Here is a 24,679-nt window from a genome sequence, read left to right on the forward strand (position 1 = left end):
GAGCTAATCTGGTTGAAGCCAAATTCAGTATTTCTGACTTCAGAGTCTGGAAATGCTCCTTGATGTAGGTATGAAGCATCTAATGAAGGGACCTGAGCTTTCTTACTAATTGTTTTGCCCTCCCCCTCGGTCTCTCACTCGAGCGCTGCCCTATACCAATCCAAAGCATGATAGGTCTCAACCCCACCCCCAGAAAGAAAAACAAGTTTAGAGAAACAAGCTGTGTGTCGCTGGTCATGGCTAGGAGGGTCCAGGTCGTCAAACTAAGGGCAAAATTCTACTTTTGCCGTTAATTTGACAAAAGCTGGATCCCTTCTAGCCAGGACCCTGTGTACCACGAGTCATGTCAGCCAGGCTAAATAAAATAAAGTCTCACTCAGATTTGATGCGTGTCAAAACCCACACCAACATTATTTATAGCTTGAACTTGATCTGAAAAAAGATTTATTCTGTTAATGACTTGTCTGTATGATTTACCCCAATGTATTTAGACATTCAATAAATAGTTTCTTCAAATTTTTACTGAAATGCAGTATGCCTATGAAACTGGAGGGACCTACCAGAATTAGTCCAATAGAAACTAATGATTTCAGCTACGAGGGATGGGGTTTATTCATGCAACCATCATTACTTTCAAGAAAACACAATGATTTGCACTTGTTTAAAGAGGTTTATTTTATTGGTAACCTGGTCAAATAACGAGAAAAATGTTAAGGGAAAATTGACCAAACTACTGTAGATGACACCTCACTAGGGTATGCGTGTGTGTGTACCGTACGACCGGTCTCAGGTTGTGTGGATAGGGGCGGAGCGTGCCAGGAGCTCAGTGATGTAAGCGTTGTTATGGGCAACAAGCTCCTGCTTCATGGCTCTAAGCTCCGCCTTCACCTCCTGGTCAGTCATGGTGACTGCCGGCAGAGATTTCACCTTCTCCAGAAACGACTGGATCAATACCTCTCCCTCCTGGAAAGAGATGGTATTAGAAGGTTGGAGTAATTATGAAGCCAAGTCATTCTACACCGAACAAATACATAAAAGCAACATGTCGTATTGGTGCCATGTTTAATGAGCTGATAATAAAAGATCCCTGAAGTTTTCCATTAGCTTATTTCGCTCTCATTTTGTGCAAACATGTGTTTACATCACTTTTAGTGAGCGTTTTTCCTTTGCCAAGCTAATCCATTCAGCTGACATGCCTGGCATATCAAGAAGCATGATTTTGTGCTGGGGACAAAAGGCCACCAATGTCTCAGGTTGAGGGAGCGTGCAATTGGCATGCTGACTGCAGGAATGTCCAACAGAGCTGTTGCCAGAGAATTGAATGTTAATTTCTCTACCATAAGCTGCCTCCAATGTCATTTTAGAGAATTTGGCCTCAACCACTAACCACGCCAGCCCAGGACCTCTACATCCGGCTTCTTCCCCTGTGGGATTGTCTGAGGGGGGTTGGGGCGGGCGGTGGTGCTGAGGAGTATTTCTGTCTGTAATAAAGCCGAAGACGAATATGGATTGGCTGGGCCTATGCCCTCAAACTACACGCCTGCCCAGTCATGTGAAATCCATATATTAGGACCTAATTGAATTGACTGATTTCCTTATATGAACTGTAACTCAGTAAACTCTGAAATTGTTGCATGTTGCATTTATATTTTTGTTCTGTATAGTTCTACATGCCAAAACGACCTTGTCTTAGCGTTGTAGTAGTGTGTGCGTTTACCCGTTTATCGCTGCGTCGTTTCTTGGCCTCTGGCCCCTCCTCCCCACTCGGCTCCTCCTGAAACTCCTCCAGTTCTGCAGCCTTCTGCTTTGCCATGGCAACCACCGCCGGCGGGAAACACGCCAACTCCGCCACATGGATCCCAAAACTCTGGTCACACACACCTAAACACACACATACTTTGTCAACCTCTGTTCTGATGTTTGTGTGTATATACTGGATACTACAGTGTAGTGTGTGTACCTGGTTTGACCCTGTAGAGCATGGTGAGTGTGTGTTGAGTGGTCAGAGCGGTGACGTGCAGGTTGCGGACGGTGAGGTGGTGTGTGGCCAACGCCGTAAGCTCATGGAAGTGAGTGGCAAACAGACAGAAGCAGCCAATCTTCGAGGCGATGTGTTCACTGATGGCCCAGGCCAGACCAAAGCCATCGAATGTAGATGTTCCGCGACCCAACTCATCGATTATTATTAGAGAGTTCTTCGTGGCAGCGCTAGGGAGAGAAAACAGTGTAACAGTTGAGTCAACGTACAGGCAACTGCCAAAAATAATGGATACAAAGTACATTGAAAACAGGTGTTTCCACACAGGTGTGTTTGCTGAGTTAAGCAATTAACATCCCATCATGGTTAGGGTCATAAATCAAAAATGCTGGGCAGGCTATTATTTTGGCTATCATGGCTATGATAGGATGACAATGCCTCCTTCCACAGGGCACTAGTGGTCACGGAATGGTTTGAGGAGCATGAAAACGATGTAAATCAAGTCTAAGTCACCAGGCCTCAACCCAATTAAAAACATATGCATTAGACAGCATTTTCTACCACCATCAAAAAAACAGAAAATTATGGAATTTCTTGTGGAACAATGGTGTCGCATCCCTCCAATAGAGTTTCAAACACTTGTAGAATCTATGCCTAGGTACAGTGAAGCTGTTCTGGCTCGTGGTGCCCCAAAGCCCTATTAATACCCTTTATGTTGCAGTTTCCTGTACATGTTCATTATCAATGATGCACAACAAAGCACTTTGATCATGTAATCAGGGAGAGCAAAGGATTTGACTAAACTAAAAGAGAAAAGAGCTGCAGAGATGGTGGCGTGTGCGTGCGTGCTCTCACCGGAGAATAGCTGCAGTCTCCAGCATCTCGGACATAAATGTAGACACGCCCTTGAGCTGGCTATCCCCCGCCCCCACACGGCACAGACAGCTGTCAATCATGCTTAGCTCCGCCTTCTCACAGGGGACAAAGCAGCCAATCTGAGCCATCAGAGAGATCACGCCCACCTGCCTGATGAAGGTAGACTTCCCGCCCATATTAGGACCTGTGGAGGGGAGGGTTAGTGTATGTAAATCTGTACGTCAGGCCAGAGGGGTGTGTGTTTGTACTAAAATGAACGTAGCACATACAGTACAGAAGAGCATTGTGCATTTCTCGGGCTAAATGTATCAAGACAATTGTGCACGTCTCCATGGTGTGCTCAGTTTATGGGTATTGACCCTTATAAAGTCTATGGTATGGACACTAGTGTTGTCCTGATACCATCAATTTGACTTTGATACCAGGTTAACTATTGGATTTTGAATTTTAAGACTCAAGATAAAAAATATAAAAAATGATTGGATGAAACATTGAATTTGGCATTACTGCCATTAGCCAATACAAACGCAATGAATAACAGATTCACTTAATGGAACAGAGGTCAGTCCAAAACAAAGTTTGTTCTGAAGTGTCTGTCCTATATCGGAGATAAGATCAGGAAACCATGTGTTTATTTTCATTTACATGTACTTATTTTAGGCACTCAACGTTCATTTTTTAAAATCTGGTACCGGGGATCTTAAGACGAGTCTTGTTGGCATCCTAGAGCAAAACGGAGAACACCATCGTGTTCGTGAGGGTCATCTTTCAATAGAGTGGCCATAATAGTTTTATAGGCCAAACCGTTCGGACGCCACAGACGTTTTCGTTATGTCTCACGGTCGGACAAACACTGCTCTAGCTCTGCCACCTTTCACCACAGATGTGGAAGGAAGGGCAATATCGGCGGATTGAGACGCAGCCATGCAACAACAAAAAAAGAAGATCTCCATCTTAAACTGGCAGATTTTTTTTTATGATGTTACTTTGATTTCCGATTGTAGGCCAAGGTTTAATTCATCAATTATCCAGTCAATTGACTTTTTACCAATCTAACTACCGAAACATAACGATAATCAATTATTTGAATGGTACATCTCTTGATGAACTGGGTAAATCAAGATGTAGCCTAGGTCTACTCACAATACAGGTGAAGGCATATTATTGAGTTTGTTTTAGCTCATTTCACGGGGCTACAGATGACAAAGTCCCTGCCATTTAAGATTTATTTAATTGGCAACTGCCAGGAGAACTTATTGTGTTGTCCTGACCAACAACATTTGCATAGAAGAAGCACCCTGATAAAAGTGTGCGCCGGCTCTAAGAAAGTAATGAGACATGAGGAGAGGAAGTGGAATCTGACTTTGTGGGAACCAGAAGGCGAGGAAGATTAAGCAAATTTGTTTTTGTTGGCGAGGGAGACTAAGTGAATTAATAACGCTTTGAAATCAGCATATTTAGCATTATGGTTTCACAAACAAAGTACGAGGGTAGTGAATTCAGCTGTAAATTAGCAGAGAAAGTTAGCCTACAATTAAAGCTGGAAGCTACCAGTATCTTCTTGCATTGTGAAAGTGTTTTAGCCAGTGTGGATATTGTTTTGCGAACAGTAATTAACAGTTTCAACATGCCGTGTTGCATTATTCAAGTGTGCCAACTTGTGTGCAGCAGGAGTTGGGAGTTAACAATGCAGCCCAGACAGCTCTAGCAATGAATAAGTGTAGCGGGATCTTACCTCTTCGCGCTATAGACTTGATCCTCTCAATCGTGTGAGAGACGCGTGACAGAAGTACCGAACGCAACAAAAATTATAGTACCAAACCGGAGATCGCGAATGGAACTTAGCCCTTGTTTTTAATGTCCTCCGACTTGGTGTTCAGTCAAATCCCGTTTAAACGGGTGAATGAACGGCTGCAGCCTCCTCTGAAATCCTCTCAAAATAAAAGAGCTGTGCATGTGTACCTGTGATGATATAGAAGCTCTGCTCCCCCTGTATGAAGGATATATCATTAGGTATGAAGGCTGTGTCTGCGTCCGACTCCAGGCAGGGGTGTCTGGCCTGTTGGAGCTCCAGGCGCCTGCGGTCCGCAGCCAGGAGGCGTGGCCTGACGTAGGGGATGGGGGCAGAGACTGACGCCACAGAGAAGCTGACCACCGCATCCAGCTGGGCGATGACGTCACTCAACGACTGCAGGGGGTCCACGTAACCTGGGGACGTCCAAGGGTATATTTAAGAAACGAAAAAGGAGACTCTGTTCCAACATGAATTTCTACCAAAAATGCTACATCAAACCTGATAGGAAGTTGCAGTGTGTGTGTACGTGTCCTCACCCGCGGCGATGCTGATGATCTCCTTAACAATGGCGTTCTGAGCCTCCTCATACTCCTCTCTGTTCCTGGTGTAGTCTTCATTCAAAGAACTCAGCTTACTACACACACACAAAGAAAAAGTTATCTCCCCGCGGGGCAAATTGTGTGTGTGTGTGTGTGTGTGAGCGCCAAACCTGTTGGTGAACCGGACTCCATTCTTCTGGACGTCCAGTGTTGTGAATGTTTTGTTGTTCCTCAGACTCTTCTCCTCTTTACAGGTCACCCTCAGGTAATACCCCAACACACTGTTACACTCCAACTTCACCGTCTTACCAGCATCCAGACCTATACACACACACACAATGAAATACACTGGTGTGTGTCTATTCTGTGTGTGTGTCTGTGTCTGTGTGGTGTACCCAGTTCCCGTGCTGCGCTGTTCAGTACACTCTGCATGCTGTTCTCCAGTGTGTCCATCTTCTCCCTCAGCTCAGAGAGCACCGGGTCAAACGACGCCTTCACCAGGAACTCATGGTGCTCCACCTACAAAAACACACACGGTTCACATCTAGTGTATTCTACCACGGAACACACACACACACACCCTACCTGGTTCATATCCAGTGTAGTTTCTATCATCTCCTGGTACTTGATAAAGTCAGCCTGCAGGTCTCTGAGAGGAGAGATGAACACGGCCCCCAACAGCATCTGGTGACTTCCTACAACACAGGACGGTGCTAGGGAGTTAGTGTGCGCGCACGTGCATCTTAGTATGTGTGTGTGTGCGTGCGTGCACGTGTGTACCTTGGTGTTTCTCCAGAGCCAACAGAAGTGCAGGGATCTGGCCCACGGCCTGGTAACCACGGTAACAGTCCTGCAGTGTTGCCGAGAGCCGGTGAAACTTTTTGGACAAGCGGTGGAGATCTGGGAACCGCCGCAACAGATCATCCTGAAGAGTCTGTCTGGCCTCACCGTCATTCACGAGGCACTCTACCAGGTCCAGTCTACACACACACACACAATGAGAATTCACAGGTAGGGTCTGCAGTACTAGGAAAGACCAGAAGGTGGCAGCAGAACAGAGGGCTACAGGAAACACTGCTAATACTTCTGGGAACGCCTCGGAGCAGGCTCGACAGACCAGGGGGTTGAGAAGTCAATGGGAGAAGTGAAAAATGTATCCTTAGTTATTTTTCTCTCAAATCTAAAAAGGCACAACCCACAGTCGAGCCAGTAGCTAAGTTTCCATTAACTTGTCCAGTGATTTTTTTTGTTAACATTTAGAAAGTTTGCATAAGGAAGTAGATGCGACAATTGCCTGCCATGATGCGTTTCCATTGAACTGTTGTCAAAACATATATATATATTTTTAAATCTAGAATGTTTAATAAAATTAAAGTGGTTTAAGTGTTTCCATTTCAGCAAATTGTGCATTAATAAAGTGGCGACACGCTGTATGCCCTGCCCACCCATCGCAAAAGCCAGCATGGATACAATGCAAGAAAAGCCTAATATTCATGGCGTACCTTGCACTCATGAAGGCCTAGTAAAAATCTAACAATTTGATGGTGAAACTTTGAATTGCAGTATAAAGCAATTCAGGCATTCTTCAAAGTCAAGACCAGCCGTGTCTCGCAATTAAATATTTTTAGAGTTGAATGACTGGATTTTGCAAGCAGTAGGCATTTGGAATTAAATGTGTTCATAGTTACAGTTGAATTCGGAAGTTTACATACACCTTAGCCAAATACATTTAAACTCAACTTTCACAATTCCTGACATTTAGTAATAATCCCATTTTAGGTCAGTTTAGGATCACCACTTTATTTTAAGAATGTGAAATGTCAGAATAATAGTAGATAGAATGAGTGGGTCAGAGGTTTACTTACACTCAATTAGTATTTGGTAGCATTGCCTTTAAATTGTTTAACTTGGGTCAAAAAAACAAACAAACAAAAAAAAAACATTTCTGGCAGCCTTCCACAAGCTTCCGACAATAAGTTGGGTGAATTTTGTCCCATTAAATCCTGACAGGGCTGGTGTAACGGAGTCAGGTTCCTGACTGATGTTTTGAGATGTTGCTTCAATATAATCCACATAATTTTCCTTGCTCATGATGCCATCTATTTTGTGAAGTGCACCAGTCCCTCCTGCAGCAAAGCAACCCCACAACATGATGCTGCCACCCCCGTGCTTCACGGTTGGGATGGTGTTCTTCGGCTTGCAAGCATCACCCTTTTTCTTCCAAACATAACGATGGTCATTATGGCAAACAGTTATTTTTTTTGTTTCATCAGACCAGAGGATATTTCTCCAAAAGGTACGATTTTTGTCCCCATCTGCAGTTGCAAACCTTAGTCTGGCTTTTTTATGGCGGTTTTGGAGCAGTGGCTTCTTCCTTGCTGAGCGGCCATTCAGGTTAGGTCGATATAGGACTCGTTTTACTGTGGATATAGATACTTTTGTACCCGTTTCCTCCAGCATCTTCACATGGTCCTTTGCTGTTGTACTGGGATTGATTTGCACTTTACCCACTAAAGTACGTTCATCTCGAGGAGACAGAACATACCTCCTTCCTGAACGGTAATGATGGCTGCGTGGTCCCATGGTGTTTATATTTGCGTACTATTGTTTGTACAGATGAACATGGTACCTTCAGGCGTAAGGAAATTGCTCCCAAGGATGAACCAGACTTGTGGAGGTCTACAATTTTTTTTCTTGGCTGATTTCCCCATGATGTCAAGCAAAGAGGCACTGAGTTTGAAGGTAGGCCTTGAAATACCTCCACAGGTACACCTCCAATTGACTCAAATGATTTCAATTAGCCTATCAGAATCTTCTAAAGCCATGACATAATTGTCTGGAATTTTCCAAGCTGTTTAAAGGCACAGTCAACTTAGTGTATGTAAACTTCTGACCCACTGGAATTGTGATAGTGAATTATAAGTGAAATAATCTGCTTGTAAACAATTGTTGGAAAAATGTATTGTGTGATGCACAAAGTATATGTCCTAACCAACTTGCCAAAACTATAGTTTGTTAACAAGAAATTTGTGGAGTGGTTGAAAAACAAGTTTTAATGACTCCAACCTTAGTGTATGTAATAACATCACGTGCCTTACAAATTGATTTGTCAATCATCAGTCGCAGGGTAGCCTAGTGGTTAAAGCGTTGGACTAGTAACCGGAAGGTTGCAAGTTCAAACCCCCGAGCTGACAAGGTACAAATCTGTCGTACTGCCCCTGAACAGGCAGTTAACCCACTGTGCCTAGGCAGTCATTGAAAATAAGAATTTGTTCTTAACTGACTTGATTAGTTAAATAAAGGTAAAAATGTTTTTAAAGTTGGACGATAGAATCCACCGGTCGAATGGATAACAATGTATTCTAGCTTTAGAAAATGTATCCTACATCTGTGGCTTCCATTACAATTGACGCGATGATATTTTGTGACATTGCTTTTGTTGAATAAAACGTGTCAATGTACTAATGTTGACGTCCACTCACAGCAGTGCGACATGACTTGCTTTGAAGATGTCATATTGAAGGCCATGTTAGCAAAAGAGGTCAAAGTCAGATGATCGCATATTCAAATCCTGCAGTTGACTTGATTTTCCTGTGTTTTATATATTCCACAGTATGGAGGTTGGAAGAACGCTGTGAAATGGCAAAAATTCCCTTTTCGTTTAAGAGCCGTTTGAAGAGACAGCCTGAAATGTCAGCCTGTTCAGATGAGATGGAGTATTGACCTGCCTGGTGACATTAGTTAATAGATCAATAATGCCGCTTTCAAAACAACTGGGCACTCGGGAACTCTCCGACTTTGGTGCTTTCAAGACAACTTGGGAACTTAAAACAATTAACTCTGGGGAGAAAAAAAATCACTTTGAACTGTCATCCAACTCGGAAATTCAAGCATCTTTCTAGAGCTCCGACTTTGCGACCTGAAAATCACTGACGTCATAACTTGAGATAGCACACACCCCTGCATTCGTCCTTAAAAGAAAGATTAACCCATTTTGAATGTTATATCATATGTGAATCTCTGAGCGGTGTTCTATCGATTCCAGGGGTCATTTCATGTGTATTGGAGCTATTCACCATTCAAGCAGGCAGTAATAGTTGGTATGATACATTTTTTATCATATGATTAGTCATTACTACAACCTTGACAAAACGGACTCTTCCATTTGTCAAAAACAACTTCATATCGAAGGAGTGCCTTTTATTTGATGGCTTGCACAACACAACCGTTAGACCTGATGACACATTCATGCGCATGAGCTTAGCGAGCTAAAGTCGCCATGACGCTGCCTACAAACCTGATCAGGGATTTCTATTGTCGAAGCAGTTTCTGGAGTTGTTCATGGACATTCTCTTTGGTAGAGTACTGAGATGAGTGAAAGAGAAAGGGAGAGAGGGTTGAAGAGATGTTGGACCTCACCTCTCCTCAATCCTGTTCTTGTCCATGAGTGGCTGTTTGATCCACTGGTTGACCAATCGCTGGCCCTGAGGGGTGCGGCACTTATTCAGAATCCCGGCCAATGAGTGGGCTCCACTGGTGTCATCGGGAGAACCCTGGGGAGAACGAGCCTATCAGGACAGACTCAGACTGCTCGGAATCAAGACAAATACCAGGAGCACAATGTTTGGGGTTACCCGCACACTGAACTGCAACGTATACTCACTAAGTCGATTAAATAGTATGTAGTAACCATGGCTCGAGACGAACATATTTTTTCCTCACCGTTCCGGTCCCAAAGTGCAATTTCAACTGTCCCAAAATTCAAATACTTGTTTTTTAAATGTTGATATTCCAACATGAGTCTATGTCCTTGGCAGTGCTTTTAAAGTAATTGGTGTATTTCTGAGACATCTATATTACATAAACTTCATTTGTTACGAAAAATAATAAACTTTTTGCATCTTAACAAAAACATACATTACATTAATAATTATAATGTACTCATTGAACATGCTGACAACATGTACGTCTAAGAGAGAACAATGTTATTGTGAACTGGTTACTGAAGGAAATTAATTTAGAGACATTACATTCCACCACCAGCTGCCCCTTTAAAACATAACAATATACCATAAAGAACAGGTGTGCGTGTTCCCCAGCTTTCAATTTCTCTGCTTCACCCTCCTTCAGTCACTGAAGAATGGTCGCCTTGACCTTTTTGAGCAGTAATGTTGTATATTGTTTCATTTAATTTTTTGTGACCAAAGATCTTTATCCAAAATATCAGATGAGACATGCTCACCGGGGTTGCGAAACATGTCATGTTTGTGCCCGTGGGATTGAGAATCTGACTAGCATCGGTGTTGCTTCGCTTCTGGAGGTCGACCGATTATGATTTTTCAACGCCAATACCGATTATTGGAGGACAAAAAAGGCCGATACCGATTAAATCGGCCGATTTTTAAAAATGTATTTGGACAATTACAACAATACTGAATGAACACTTATTTTAACTTATTATAATGCATAAATAAAATCAATTTTTCCTCAAATAAATAATTAAACATGTTCAATTTGGTTTAAATAATGCAAAAACAAAGTGTTGGAGAAGAAAGTAAAAGTGCAGTATCTGCCATGTAAAATACTAATGTTTAAGTTCCTTGCTCAGAACATGAGAACATATGAAAGCTGGTGATTCCTTTTAACATGAGTCTTCAATATTCCCAGGTAAGAAGTTTTAGGTTGTAGTTATTATAGGACTATTTCTCTCTATACCATTTGTATTTCATATACAGTGGGGCAGAAAAGTATTTAGTCAGCCACCAATTATGCAAGTTCTCCCACTTAAAAAGATGAGGCCTGTAATTTTCATCATAGGTACACTTCAACTATGACAGACAAAATGAGAAAAAAAAATTCCAGAAAATCACATTGTAGGATTTTTAATTTATTTATTTGCAAATTATGGTGGAAAACAAGTATTTGGTCAATAACAAAAGTTTCTCAATACTTTGTTATATACCCTTTGTTGGCAATGACAGAGGTCAAACGTTTTCTGTAAGTCTTCACAAGGTTTTCACACACTGTTGCTGGTATTTTGGCCCATTCCTCCATGCAGATCTCCTCTAGAGCAGTGATGTTTTGGGGCTGTTGCTGGGCAACACGGACTTTCAACTCCCTCGAAAGATTTTCTATGGGGTTGAGATCTGGAGACTGGCTAGGCCACTCCAGGACCTTGAAATGCTTCTTACGAAGCCACTCCTTCGTTGCCCGGGCGGTGTGTTTGGGATCATTGTCATGCTGAAAGACCCAGCCACGTTTCATCTTCAATGGCCTTGCTGATGGAAGGAGGTTTTCACTCAAAATCTCACGATACATGACCCCATTCATTCTTTCCTTTACACGGATCAGTCGTCCTGGTCCCTTTGCAGAAAAACAGCCCCAAAGCATGATGTTTCCACCCCCATGCTTCACAGTAGGTATGGTGTTCTTTGGATGCAACTCAGCATTCTTTGTCCTCCAAACACGACGAGTTGAGTTTTTACCAAAATAATAAATAATTGCTCCCGCAGTTGATTTCTTCAAACCAAGCTGCTTACCTATTGCAGATTCAGTCTTCCCAGCCTGGTACAGGTCTACAATTTCGTTTCTGGTATCCTTTGACAGCGCTTTGGTCTTGGCCATAGTGAAGTTTGGAGTGTGACTGTTTGAGGTTGTGGACAGGTGTCTTTTATACTGATAACAAGTTCAAACAGGTGCCATTAATACAGGTAATGAGTGGAGGACAGAGGAGCCTCTTAAAGAAGAAGTTACAGGTCTGTGAGAGCCAGAAATCTTGCTTGTTTGTCGGTGACCAAATACTTATTTTCCACCATAATTTGCAAATAAATTCATTATAAATCCTACAATGTGATTTTCTGGATTTTTTTCTTCTCATTTTGTCTGTCATAGTTGAAGTGTACCTATGATGAAAATTACAGGCCTCATCTTTTTAAGTGGGAGAACTTGCACAATTGGTGGCTGACTAAATACTTTTTTGCCCCACTGTACCTTTGACTATTGGATGTTCTTATAGGCACTTTAGTATTGCCAGTGTAACAGTATAGTTCCGTCCCTCTCCTCGCTCCTCCCTGGGCTCGAACCAGGAACACAACGACAACAGCCACCCTTGAAGCAGCGTTACCCATGCAGAGCAAGGGGAACAACGACTCCAAGTCTCAGAGCGAGTGACATTTGAAACGCTATTAGCACGCACCCCATCGTTACATCAGCCTAATCTCGGGAGTAGTTAGGCTTGAAGTCATAAACAGCAGAGCTGCTGGCAAAACACACAAATGTGCTGTTTGAATGAATGCTTATGAGCCTGCTGGTGCCTACCATCGCTCAGTCAGACTGTTCTATCAAATCATAGACTTAATTATAACATAATAACACACAGAAATGCGAGCCTTAGGTCATTAATATGGTCGAATCCAAAAACGTATCATTTCGAAAAACAGACTTATTTTTTCAGTGAATACGGAACCGTTCCGTATTTTATCTAACGGGTGGCATCCATAAGTCTAAATATTCCTGTTACATTGCATAACCTTCAATGTTATGTCATAATTACGTAAAATTCTGGCAAATTAGTTCGCAATGAGCCAGGCGGCCCAAACTGTTGCATATACCCTGACTCTGCATGCAATGAACGCAAGAGAAGTGACACAATTTCACCTGGTTAATATTGCCTGCTAACCTGGATTTCTTTTAGCTAAATATGCAGGTTTAAAAATATACTTCTGTGTATTGATTTTAAGAAAGGCATTGGTGTTTATGGTTAGGTACACGTTGGAGCACCGACAGTCCTTTTTCGCGAATGCGCACAGCATCGATTATATGCAACACAGGACACGCTAGATAAACTAGTAATATCATCAACCATGTGTAGTTATAACTAGTGATTATGATTGATTAAGTTTAATGCTATCTAGCAACTTACCTTGGCTTCTTACTGCATTCGCGTAACAGATGGGCTCCTCGTGAGGCAGGTGGTTAGAGCGTTGGACTAGTTAACCGTAAGGTTGCAAGATTGAATCCCTGAGCTGACAAGGTAAAAATCTGTTGTTCTGCCCCTGAACAAGGCAGTTAAACCCCCCCCACCTCCCGTTCCTAGGCCGTCATTGAAAATAAGAATGTGTTCTTAACTGACTTGCCTAGTTAAATAAAGATTAAAAGGTGTAAAAAAAAAAATAATAATAAAAATAACATTTTTAAATCTGCTTGTTGGGAAAACTTGAAATCGGCCCTAATTAAAAATCGGCCATTCCGATTAAATCGGTCGACCTCTATTCTCTTCCCTAGCAGTTGAAACTCAACCTAGCTTGTGAACAAAACATTGTAAATAGCCAAGAATCACAAGGACAAAGTCTCACTTCAGTATATTAAAAACGTTTATGCCTGTGCACAGCGCTTCTAAAAATGAATCCGTCGCTCAGCTCTTCAAGTGTGCACGCACAGCCCCCAGCCAGGCAATGTTGCAGCGTGATGCAGAAATACTTAGCACATTTTACAGTGTGAATTCAGTTCAGGGAGATACAACCATATTTTCTACAATAACCTAGTAGCTAGCCACAGCCTACAGCTAATGCAAATGCCATAGCAACTCCGGGCACAAAACCTCAATTCTGGGCCTGCTGGAGGCAGGTAGCCTAGTGGTTAGAGAGTCGAATCCCAGAGCTGACAACGTAAAGATCTGTCCTTCTGCCTCTGAACAAGGAAGTTAACCCACTGTTCCTAGGCCGTCATTGAAAATAAGAATTTGTTATTAACTGACTTGCCTAGTTAAATAAAAGGTAAAATAAAATAAAGAAATACAGGCTGGGAGAGAGTCAAAAGTGCATTCTAATAGGCCTATTTGCTTAACATTAGAATGATATTCTACAATTATATTTTTCCATAACCTAAATAATTACATATGCCATGACTAACCAGCCATATCATTGATGGAAACCTGGACATTTTACATAGCCTATAGCTTATTCTGTCAGTAAGGCACAATCCTATTGTTGCATCTTCAGATATTCCCTCCAAGTTTCTACTATTACGCTGTATATCCATCTCTGTCGCATTATTTTTTTTAAACATGCGCATCAGGTGCATGTTTGAGAACGGTGTTCTCCCGTAATAGCATTTTAGAACATTGACGCATTTGGCCCGCGCTTGTGATGTGAATTATTCATAGTTGATCAACTTAAATGCTAAATGTTACCTGAAATGTACCTGAAATAGGTTGAGGGCTTGTACAGCAGCGTTGTCCAGCCTCATGTACTGGCTCAGGTCAAGGGTCGTCAAGCTGAAGGAGCTGAAGTTTGATTGGTCAGACAGCAACTCCAGGTAACGAACCACTGCTGCCAAGCATGACATAGCTACCTGGAACACACAGACATGTCATTTTACTACTAACAGAGTGGGTTGTGTTTGGAAACAGTCATATTATCCCATGTGCGACGCGGTTATATAAATAACTTTACTAATGGCAATGCACGCTGGCATAACAAACTGCTGCAACCCAGACCGACCCACAGCGTTAACAACAATTGTTTATTAAGACTCATCCTATACGAGTCGGTTTGTGTGTGTTACCTGTTTGTCTAGTTCAGGCAGAACATTGCAGGCGTTGGCCTCCCCTTTCCTGGTCCGTAGCAGTCGGTTGAGGTCCTGGGTCATGTCTTTACTATTGAACTCTGTTCTCTTTCTGTCTGACAGCAACACACCGCCACGCTGCACCACCTACACACGTTATATACACAGTGCCATCAGAAAGTATTCATACCCCTTGGCTTTTCCCACATTTTGTTGGGTTACAGCCATCTCCTCTACAATGGCTCCGAAGGAGACGGCTGTCATTTCACAGTCTCCTAGCCAATTGTGCTTGTGTGTTTTTGCATTATTTGTAACTTGTTTTTAGATCATGTTTCTGCCACCGTCTCTTATGATCGAAAAGAGCTTCTAGATATCAGGACAGCGATTACTCACCTCGTACTGGAAGACATTTTTTTTCCTTAAAAAGAGTGATACGAAGGATTTACTTCAGACAAAAGGCCCTCATCCCCGTCATTCGCAGGAGAAAGAGAGATATCGAGACATAGGTCGGGGTGCCTTGGAAGGATCCGACGGCGAGTGGGTAATCTGCCTTCACCATCCGTCCTATTAGCCAACGTACAATCATTGGATAACAAAATAGACGAACTACGATCACGTATATCCATCCCATCAACGGGACATTAAAAACGGATATCTTATTCTGAACGACGACATGGATAACATACAGTTGGCGGGTTTTGCGCTGCATCGGCAAGATAGAATAGCTGCCTCCGATAAGACAAGGGGTAGCGGTCTGTGTAAACAACAACTGGTGCACAACATCTAATAGTAAGGAAGTCTCAAGGTTTTGCTAGCCCGAGGTGGAGTATCTCATAAGCTGCAGACCACACGTTTTATCAAGAGAGTTTTCATTTATATTCTTCGTAGCTGTCTATTTACCACCACAAACCGATGCTGGCACTAAGACCCCACTCAACAAGCTGTATAAGGCCAGAAGGAAACAGGAAAACACTCAGAGGCAGCACTCCTAGTGGCCGGGGACTTTAATGCAGGCACACAAACCAGTTTTACCTAATATCTATCAGCATGTTAAATGTGCAACCAGAGGGAAGAAAAACTCTAGACCACCTTTACTCCACACACAGAGGCGCGTACAAAGCCTCAGGTGGAAAGGGTGGGCAACAACACATACGCCACACTGATCCTCAACACAGGGGTCCCTCAGGGGTACGTGCTCAGTCCCCTCCTGTACTCCTTGTTCACTCATGACTGCATGGCCAGGAACAACTCCAACACCATAATTAAGTTAGCCGACGACAACAGTGGTAGGCTTGATCACCGACAATGGTGAGACAGCCTATAGGGAGGTCAGAGACCTGGCCGTGTGGTGCCAGGATAACCTCTCCCTCAACGTGATCAATAAGATTATTGTAGACTACAGGAAAAGGAGGACCGAGCACGCCCATACTCTCATGGACGGGGTTGTAGTGGAGAAAGTTGAGAGCTTCAAGTTTTTCGGTGTCCACATCACCAACAACCTATCATAGTCCAAACACACCAAGACAGTCGTGAAGATGGCAGGACAAAGCCTATGCCCCCTCAGGAGACTGAAAATATTTGGCAGGGGTCCTCAGATCTTCAAAAGGTTCTACAACTGCACCATCGAGAGCATCCTGACTGGTTGCCAGCTACCTATAGGCACTACACAGGTAGTACGTACAGCCCAGTACATCACTGGGGCCAAGCTTCCTGCCATCCAGGACCTCTATACCAGGCGGTGACAGAGGAAGGCCTTAAAAATTGTCATAGACTCCTGCCACCCTAGTCAAAGACTTCTCTCTGCTACAGCACGGCAAGCGGTACCGGAGCACCAAGTCTAGGTCAAAAAGGCTTCTCAACAGCTTCTACCCCCAAGCCATAAGACTCCTGAACATCCAATGGCTACCCAGACTATTTGCATTGTAACCCCTCTTTTACGCCGCTGATACGCTGGTTATCATCGTTGCACAGTCAATTTAAACCTACCTACATATAATTGAAGTAATATGTACCTTGACTAACCTGTGCCCTCGCATATTGAATCTGTACCAGGAACCCTGTATATAGTCTCACTACTTTTTTTTTTTTTACTGGTGCTCTTTAAATTACTTTAAAAATGTTTTACTAATCTATTTTTCAATCATTTTTTCTTGAAATTGGTTAAGAGCTTGTAGGTAAGCATTTCACTGTAAGGGCGGCAGGGTAGCCTAGTGGTTAGAGTGTTGGACTAGTAACCGGAAGGTTGCAAGTTCAAACCCCCGAGCTGACAAGGCACAAATCTGTCGTTCTGCCCCAGTTAACCCACTGTTCCTAGGCCGTCATTGAAAATAAGAATTTGTTCTTAACAGACTTGCCTGGTTAAATAAAGGTAAAGGTAAAATAAATAAATAGTACACCTGTTATATAGCATTTGACAGATAAAACTTGATTTATAATTGTCCCCCACCCTCTCAATCTACACACAATACCCAACTAGTTTAGAAATGTTAGCTAATTTAGTCAAAATAAACTGAAATCACATTTACATAAGTATTCAGACCCTTCATTCAGCACTTTGTTGAAGCACCTTTGGCAGCGATTACAAGCCTCAAGTCTTCTTGGGTATGACGCTACAAGCTTGGCACACCTGTATTTGGGGAGTTTCTCCCATTCTTCTCTGCAGATCCTCTCAAGCTCTGTCAGGTTGGATGGGGTGTGTTGCTGCACAGCTATTTTCAGGTCCCTCCAGAGATGTTCGATTGGTTTCAAGTCCGGGCTCTGGCTGGGCCACTCAAGGACATTCCCAAAGCCACTCCTGCGTCGTCTTGGCTGTGTGCTTCGGGTCGTTGTCCTGTTGGAAGGGGAACCTTCGCCCCAGTCTGAGGTCCTGAGCATGTTTTAATTAAGTATCTCTGTACTTTGTTCCGTTCATCTTTGCCTCAATGCTGACTAGTCTCCCAGTCCCTGCCGCTGACAAACATCCCCACAGCATGACGCTGCCACTACCACGCTTCACCATAGGGATTGTGCCAGGTTTCCTCCAGATGTGACGCATGGCATTCAGGCCAAAGAGTTCAATCTTTGTTTCATCAGACCAGAGAATCTTGTTTCTCATGGTCTGAAAGTCCTTTAGGTGCCTTTTGGCAAACTCCACGCGTGCTCTCATGTGCCTTTTACTGAGGAGTGGCTTTCGTCTGGCCACTCTTCCATAAAGGCCTGATTGGTGGAGTGCTGCAGAGATGTTCTTCTGGAAGGTTCTCCCATCTCCACAGAGGAACTCTGTCAGAGTGACCATCGGGTTCTTGGTAACCTCCCTGACCAAGGTCCTTCTCCCCCGATTGCTCAGTTTGGCCGGGCAGCCAACTCTACGAAGAGTCTTGGTGGTTCCAAACTTCTTCCATTTAAGAATGATGAAGGCCACTGTGTTCTTGGGGACCTTCAATGCTGCAGAAATGGTTTGGTACCCTTCCCCAGATCTGTGCCGACGCAATCCTGTCCCGGAGCTCCACAAACAATTCCTTTGACCTTATTGCTTGGTTTTTGTTCTGACATGCACTGTCAATTGTGGGACCTTATATGAAACAGGTGTGCCTATCCAAATCATGTCCAATCAATTGAATTTACCACAGGTGGATTCCAATCCAGTTGTAGAAACATCTCAGGGATGATCAATGGAAACAGGATGCATCCGAGCTCAATTTTGAGTCTTATAGCAAAAGAGTCTGTAAATAACATACACAAAAAAAATAATGCTTTCTGATTATGGGGTAGTGTGTGTAGATTTCGGAGTTGGTTTTATTATCCATTTTAGAATAAGGCTCTAACGTAACAGAATGGGGGAAAGTCAACTTCGTCTGAATACTTTCCGAAGGAAGGACGAACACACAGGTATATACAGTTCCAGTGAAAAGTTTGGACACCTACTCATTCCAGGGTTTTTCTTTATTTACACTATTTTCCACATTGTAGAATGAATAGTGATTACATCAAAATGATTAAATAACATATGGAATCATGTCGTAACCAAAAAAAAGAAGTGTTAAACAGTTCTAAATATATTTTATATTTGAGATTCTTCAAAGTACCCACCCTGTGCCTTGATGACAGCTTTGCACACTCTTGGCATTCTCTCAACCAGCTTCATGAGGTAGTCACCTGGAATGCATTTCAATTAACAGGTGTGCCTTCTTAAAAAGTTAATTTGTGGAATTTCCTTCTTAATGCATTTGAGTCTATCAGTTGTGTTTGGTAAAATATCAAGTCCATATTATGGCAAGAACAGCTCAAATAAGCAAAGAGAAATGACAGTCCATCATTACTTTAAGACATGGTCAGTCAATGTGGAAAACTTCAAGAACTTCCTTCAAGTGCAGTCGCAAAAACCATCAAGCGCAATGATGAAACTGTCTCTCATGTTACCTCTGCTGCAGAGGATAAGTGCATTAGAGGTAACTGCACCTCAGACTGCAGTGCAAACAAATGCTTCACAGAGTTCACGTAACAGACACATCTCAACATCAACTGTTCAGAGGAGACTGTGTGAATCAGGCCTTCACGGTTGAATTGTTGCAAATAAATCACTACTAAAGGACACCAATAAGAAGAAGAGACTTGCTTGGTGCCAAGAAACACGAACAATGGACATTAGACTGGTGGAAATCTGTCCATTGGTCTGATGAGTCCAAATTTGAGATTTTTGGTTCCAACCACAGTGACTTTGTGAGACACAAAGTAGGTTAACGGATGATCTCCGCATGTGTGGTTCCCACCGTGAAGCATGGAGGTGGTGGTGTTTTGCTTGTGACACTGTCAGTCATTGGTTTAGAATTCAAGGCACACGTAACCAGCATGGCTACCACAGCATTCTGCTGCAATATGCCATCCCATCTGGTTTGTGCTTAGTGGGACTATCATTTGTTTTTCAACAGGAGAATGACCCAAAACAAACCTCCAGGCTGTGTACGGGCTATTTGACCAAGGAGATTGATGGAGTGCTGCATCAGATGATCTGGCCTACACAATCATCCGTCCAAGAGTGTGCAAAGTTGTCATCAAGGCAAAAGGTGACTACTTTGAAATAACTAAAATATAAAATAGATTGATTTGTTTCACACTTTTTTTGGTTACTACATGATTCCATGTGTGTTATTTCATCGTTTTGATGTCTTCACTATTATTCTACAATGTAGAAAATAGTGTAAATAAAGAAAAACCCTTTAATGAGTAGGTGTCCAAACTTTTGACTGGTACTTTATATAGACTCACTCACTCCCTCCCTCCCTCCCCTCAATCACTCACTCCCTTCCTTCCTCACCTCACAGTCAGTCCCTTTCTCACAGACTTCATTCACCTCCCACAAAGACATTTTCTCTCTGTTGCATAGACACACGCACACCTACCTGTCGTATGTTATCAGTGTTGTCACCCTGTGGTAGCAGACATTCCTTAGGGCTCAGCTGCACAAGCAGAGCCTCCAGGTTACAGAAAGTCTCTCCATCAAGGAACTCACACACTCCCATGGTCCTTAGGGACGCGTCCACATAGCCCACGCCCACCACGCGCTGTCCGTCACCCCCGACAGCCAACCGTACGGCCACAACCCCCGCTGAACCAGCCCCTCTTCCCTCAGCCCCACCAAATAGAACCTCCTCAAACTGGCTCAGATTCCCTGGAGACGCCTGAAGAGAGAAGTAGTGAAAGAGAGAAATATTACAAGACTTGTAAATGTAACCTTCAGATTGTGTCTATGGCTGTGTTTGTACCTTGTACTCCAGTTGCCAGCTGTGATCCTTGGATTTGCTTTGGTTCCTGTAGACTTCCACTCTGTATTGTTTCACCAGCAGCAGGTCTCTGACCAGAGCCTCAAAGTTTGTCTTGCTGAGAACCACACTCTCCAGCTTGCGGCTACCTACACACACACACAATAAATACAGATCTAAGGTCTTCGAAAGCCAAGTTAAACAGATTACTGACCATGTTGAATCACATCGTACCTTCTCCGCTATGCAATCTGGTTTCCGAGCTGGTCATGGGTGCACCCCAGCCACGCTCAAGGTCCTTAACAATATCATAACCGCCATCGATAAGAGACACTACTGTGCAGCTGTATTCATCGACCTGGCCAAGCTTTTCGACTCTGTCAATCACCACATTTTTATTGGCAGACTCAACAGCCTTGGTTTCTCAAATGATTGCCTCGCCTCGTTCACCAACTACTTATCTGATAGAGCTCAGTGTGTCAAATCGGAGGGCCTGTTGTCCGGACCTCTGGCAGTCTCTATGGGGGTGCCACAGGGTTCAATTCTCAGGCCGACTCTCTTCTCTGTATACATCAATGATGTTGCTCTTGCTGCTGGTGATTCTCTAATCCACCTCTACACAGACGACACCATTCTGTATACTTCTGGCCCTTCTTTGGACACTGTTAACTAACCTCCAGACGAGCTTCAATGCCATACAACTCTCCTTCAGTGGCATCCAACTGCTCTTAAACGCAAATAAATCTAAATGCATGCTATTCAACCGATCATTGCCCGCACCTGCCCGCCCATCCAGCATCACTACTCTGGACGGCTCAGACTTAGAATACGTGGATAACTACAAATACCTAGGTGTCTGGCTAGACTGTAAACTCTCCTTCCAGACTCACATTAAGCATCTCCAATCAAAAATTAAATCTAGAATCGGCTTCCTATTTCGCAACAAAGCTTCCTTCACTTATGCTGCCAAACATACCCTCGTAAAACTGACCAGCCTACCGATCCTTAACTTCGGCGATGTCATCTATAAAATAGCCTCCAACACTCTACTCAGCAAACTGGATGTAGTCTATCACAGTGCCATCAGTTTTATCACCAAAGCCCCATATACTACCCACCACTGCGACCTGTACACTCTCGTTTGCTGGCCCTCACTTCATACTCGTCACCAAACCAACTGGCTACAGGTTATCTACAAGTCTCTGCTAGGTAAAGCCTCGCCCTATCTCAGCTCGCTGGTCACCATAGCAGCACCCACTCGTAGCACACGCTCCAGCAGGTATCCCTCTGGTCACCCCCAAAGCCAATTCCTCCTTTGGTCGCCTTTCCTTCCAGTTCTCTGCTGCCACTGACTGGAACGAACTGCAAAAATCACTGAAGCTGGAGATTCCCATCTCCCTCACTAACTTTAAGAACCATCTGTCAGAGCAGCTCACAGATCACTGCACCTGTTCATAGCCCATCTACCTACCTCATTCCCATACTGTATTTATTTATTTTGCTCCTTTTGCACCACAGTATCTCTACTTGCACATCCATCTATTGCACATCTACCATTCCAGTGTTTAATTGCCATATTGTAATTACTTTGCCTATTTATTGCCTTAACTCCCTTATTTGCACTCACTGTATATATACTTTTTCCCCCTACTGTATTATTGACTGTATGTTTTGTTCTTTCCATGTGTAACTCTGTGTTGTTGTATGTGTCGAACTGCTATGCTTTATATTGGCCAGGTCGCAGTTGCAAATGAGAACTTGTTCTCAACTAGCCTACCTGGTTAAATAAAGGTGAAATAAATTTTTAAAAACTAGAGGAAGCACACTGGCTGGCAGAAGATGGAACTAGAGATTTTGGTCGACAATCTTCAAATTCTCTCAACGATTAAACATTTGATCTCGATACAGTTCCGGTCTCAAAAGTACAATCTGTTATGAACAGAGTGGACTATGGTTTGTTGACTTTAGCAAAATATATATATATTTTTAAACGCGTTGTTTAGGAGTGTAACGGGGAATTCGTGCTTCGCTCTGCCCCCCATGGCTCATTTGTTCCCATTGGAAACGACAGACTGTGGTCCATCTTGGTTTAGTTATATAAATCTTTGGCTGAAGCACATTTTTTGTAGTGATTTTCACCGAAACGGACTACTGCGGGAATAACGTCTGACGTTACATGACTTTTTTTCAATTTAATTTTTTTAAGCGTCCCAACAATTATGTCAGGCATGTTCCTTGACAAATACTTTGATAAACGAGGCCCCTGCTGTGTAAATTCTCATAACATACTACGAAAAGCTCTATTCCGGTCGTAAAAGTGGCGTGATTTTAGGTTAGCTCAAATTGGGATTTAGGTAGCGTCATATGTATCAAGCTAACAATAGCCCACGCAAATATTGAAGTAGTTAAGCATCTAGCTATCAGGATTAGCTAATCTAAAGTGAAAACCATGCAGATGGCTAGCTTTGAGCTAAATAAGTGTAGCTACCTGAGCCCAGGGTCTTGATGACTCCGTTGGTCTTGAAAATCTCCTTGGCGGCGAACAGCGCTTCGGTCCCGTGCACCGTGTAGTAGTCACCCCGGTCGAAGACCCTGAAAGTGGTGTCTGGCTTCTCCGGCATGGAAAAGTAGTAGGTAAGGAAGCCATGTTCGGCAGCAGCATCCATGGACAAGCTCTGTTTAGGTTGCACCGCCATGCTGGAATCTCCCGCCACAGACTGGAGAAACGGGAAGTTACGCACAGATAGAACTATGAGACAGATATTTCACCGGATGTATAAATGTGAAGCATCCGGTTGGCGTTTCAACGCAGTACCTAATATGGTAGTGAGAGGAAGCCCAGGCAGTGGGAAAAGATGGAACAAAATATATTTGGGCCGACATTCTGTTTATTTTTTAATTTTTTAACCTTTACCTAGACAAGTTAGCAGACAAAGAACAAATTCTTATTTACAATGACCCTAACCCGGACGACGCTGGGCCAATTGTGCCCCCGCTCTATGGGACTCCCAATCACGGCCGGTTGTGATACAGCCTGGCCTCTAACCAGAGATAACACCCTTGATAGGCGCCCTGCTTCGAAGATCCACACACAACAAATTCCAATCCCACAACTTCCTGAAACAAAATAAACCCACCTCTCTTTACTCTCATCGATGCCACCTCATTCACAATTTTAATAGAGACTTCAAACGGATCTCCCAGGTATCATCATCGATTCAAAACCCTTCTTCCAACCAAAAACGACTAGTTTCCACTACCATTTTACTTATTTCCTTTTGCATTCACCACTGTAATACAATTCTTCTCACTCTCATCTCCACTCGACACGCCATCTGAGTCAAACATTTTCCCTGGCCCCCGAGTTGGCAACTTTAGTGCCAAAGTGTCGCAAAAAGATTAAATGTGGGCCTTCCGAGTGGCACAGCGGTTTAAGGCACTGCATCGTGGTCTAAGGCACTGCAGTGCTAGAGGCAACACTACAGACCCGGGTTCGATCGCGGTCGATTCCCATAGGGAGGCGCACAATTGGCCCAGCATCGTCCGGGTTTGGGGAGGGTTTGGCCATGGGGCTTTACTTGGCTCATCGCGCTCTAGCGACTCCTTGTGGCGACCAAGATTGACTGAGGTAGTCAGTTGAACAGTGTTTCCTCCAACACAGTGGTGCGGCTGGCGTTAAAAAGCGCGGTTTGGCGGATCATATTTCGGGGGACGTGTGACTCGACCTTCGCCTCCCTAGCCTGTTGGGGAGTTGCAGTGATGAGACAAGATCAAAATTGGGGAGAAAAAGGGGTAAAATACAAAAAAAGATTACATGTGTTTTTATAGCTACAGTAGTTACAAATCATAAACTATTCTAAAAGTGTTGTTGGTTGTAAAAGAAAGGGTCCCACACCTGGATTAGGGTTGGAGTTAGCCTGGAAACCTGAAGTTAAATTTGATTGAATTCTACGATGACAGGCACAAATGAGCGTTTGGATCAGGAAAGTTTCCTCTCACCACCTCCACAAGCCAGGATGTTCAACAAAATCAAATTTTAACTTACTTTACCGGTTGTCCGTGCGGTTGGTCCTTTTGCAGGTAGGAATGTGATACAATATATCCACAGGAAAGTATAATTACATGAACTTTTCAAAGTGCTGGTACGTTCAGATTTCTCTCCTGAAGCATCCAATGTAATTCAACGTTG

At 43.3% G+C, this 24,679-nt stretch overlaps 1 protein-coding gene across 1 annotated transcript; it reads right to left on the reverse strand.

Annotated features, from left to right (window-relative positions):
• Window positions 1-650: 650 nt before the first annotated feature.
• Window positions 651-23,228, reverse strand: msh2 (mutS homolog 2 (E. coli)). The gene is made up of 16 exons (XM_029684755.2): window positions 22,979-23,228; window positions 20,494-20,639; window positions 20,131-20,409; window positions 14,753-14,899; window positions 14,390-14,539; window positions 9,608-9,741; window positions 5,969-6,168; window positions 5,774-5,883; window positions 5,584-5,707; window positions 5,359-5,509; window positions 5,186-5,283; window positions 4,817-5,062; window positions 2,834-3,038; window positions 1,961-2,208; window positions 1,718-1,881; window positions 651-963 (listed from the first exon to the last, which is right to left on the reverse strand). Exons 1-16 carry the CDS (start codon window positions 23,184-23,186, stop codon window positions 787-789), a joined length of 2,787 nt encoding a protein of 928 aa, XP_029540615.1. The 5' UTR covers window positions 23,187-23,228; the 3' UTR covers window positions 651-786.
• Window positions 23,229-24,679: the final 1,451 nt, after the last annotated feature.

This window comes from Oncorhynchus nerka, linkage group LG16 (assembly GCF_034236695.1).
Source record: "Oncorhynchus nerka isolate Pitt River linkage group LG16, Oner_Uvic_2.0, whole genome shotgun sequence".
Taxonomy (NCBI): domain Eukaryota; kingdom Metazoa; phylum Chordata; class Actinopteri; order Salmoniformes; family Salmonidae; genus Oncorhynchus; species Oncorhynchus nerka.

Coding starts and splice junctions, on each gene's coding strand:
- msh2 (XM_029684755.2), bottom strand. CDS start 23,186: ATGGCGGTGCAACCTAAACAGAGCTTGTCCATGGATGCTGCTGCCGAA. Junction 5,510..5,583: donor CAGCGCAGCACGGGAACTGG/GTACACCACACA, acceptor GTGTGTGTATAG/GTCTGGATGCTGGTAAGACG. Junction 2,209..2,833: donor GAGACTGCAGCTATTCTCCG/GTGAGAGCACGC, acceptor TTCTCTCCCTAG/CGCTGCCACGAAGAACTCTC.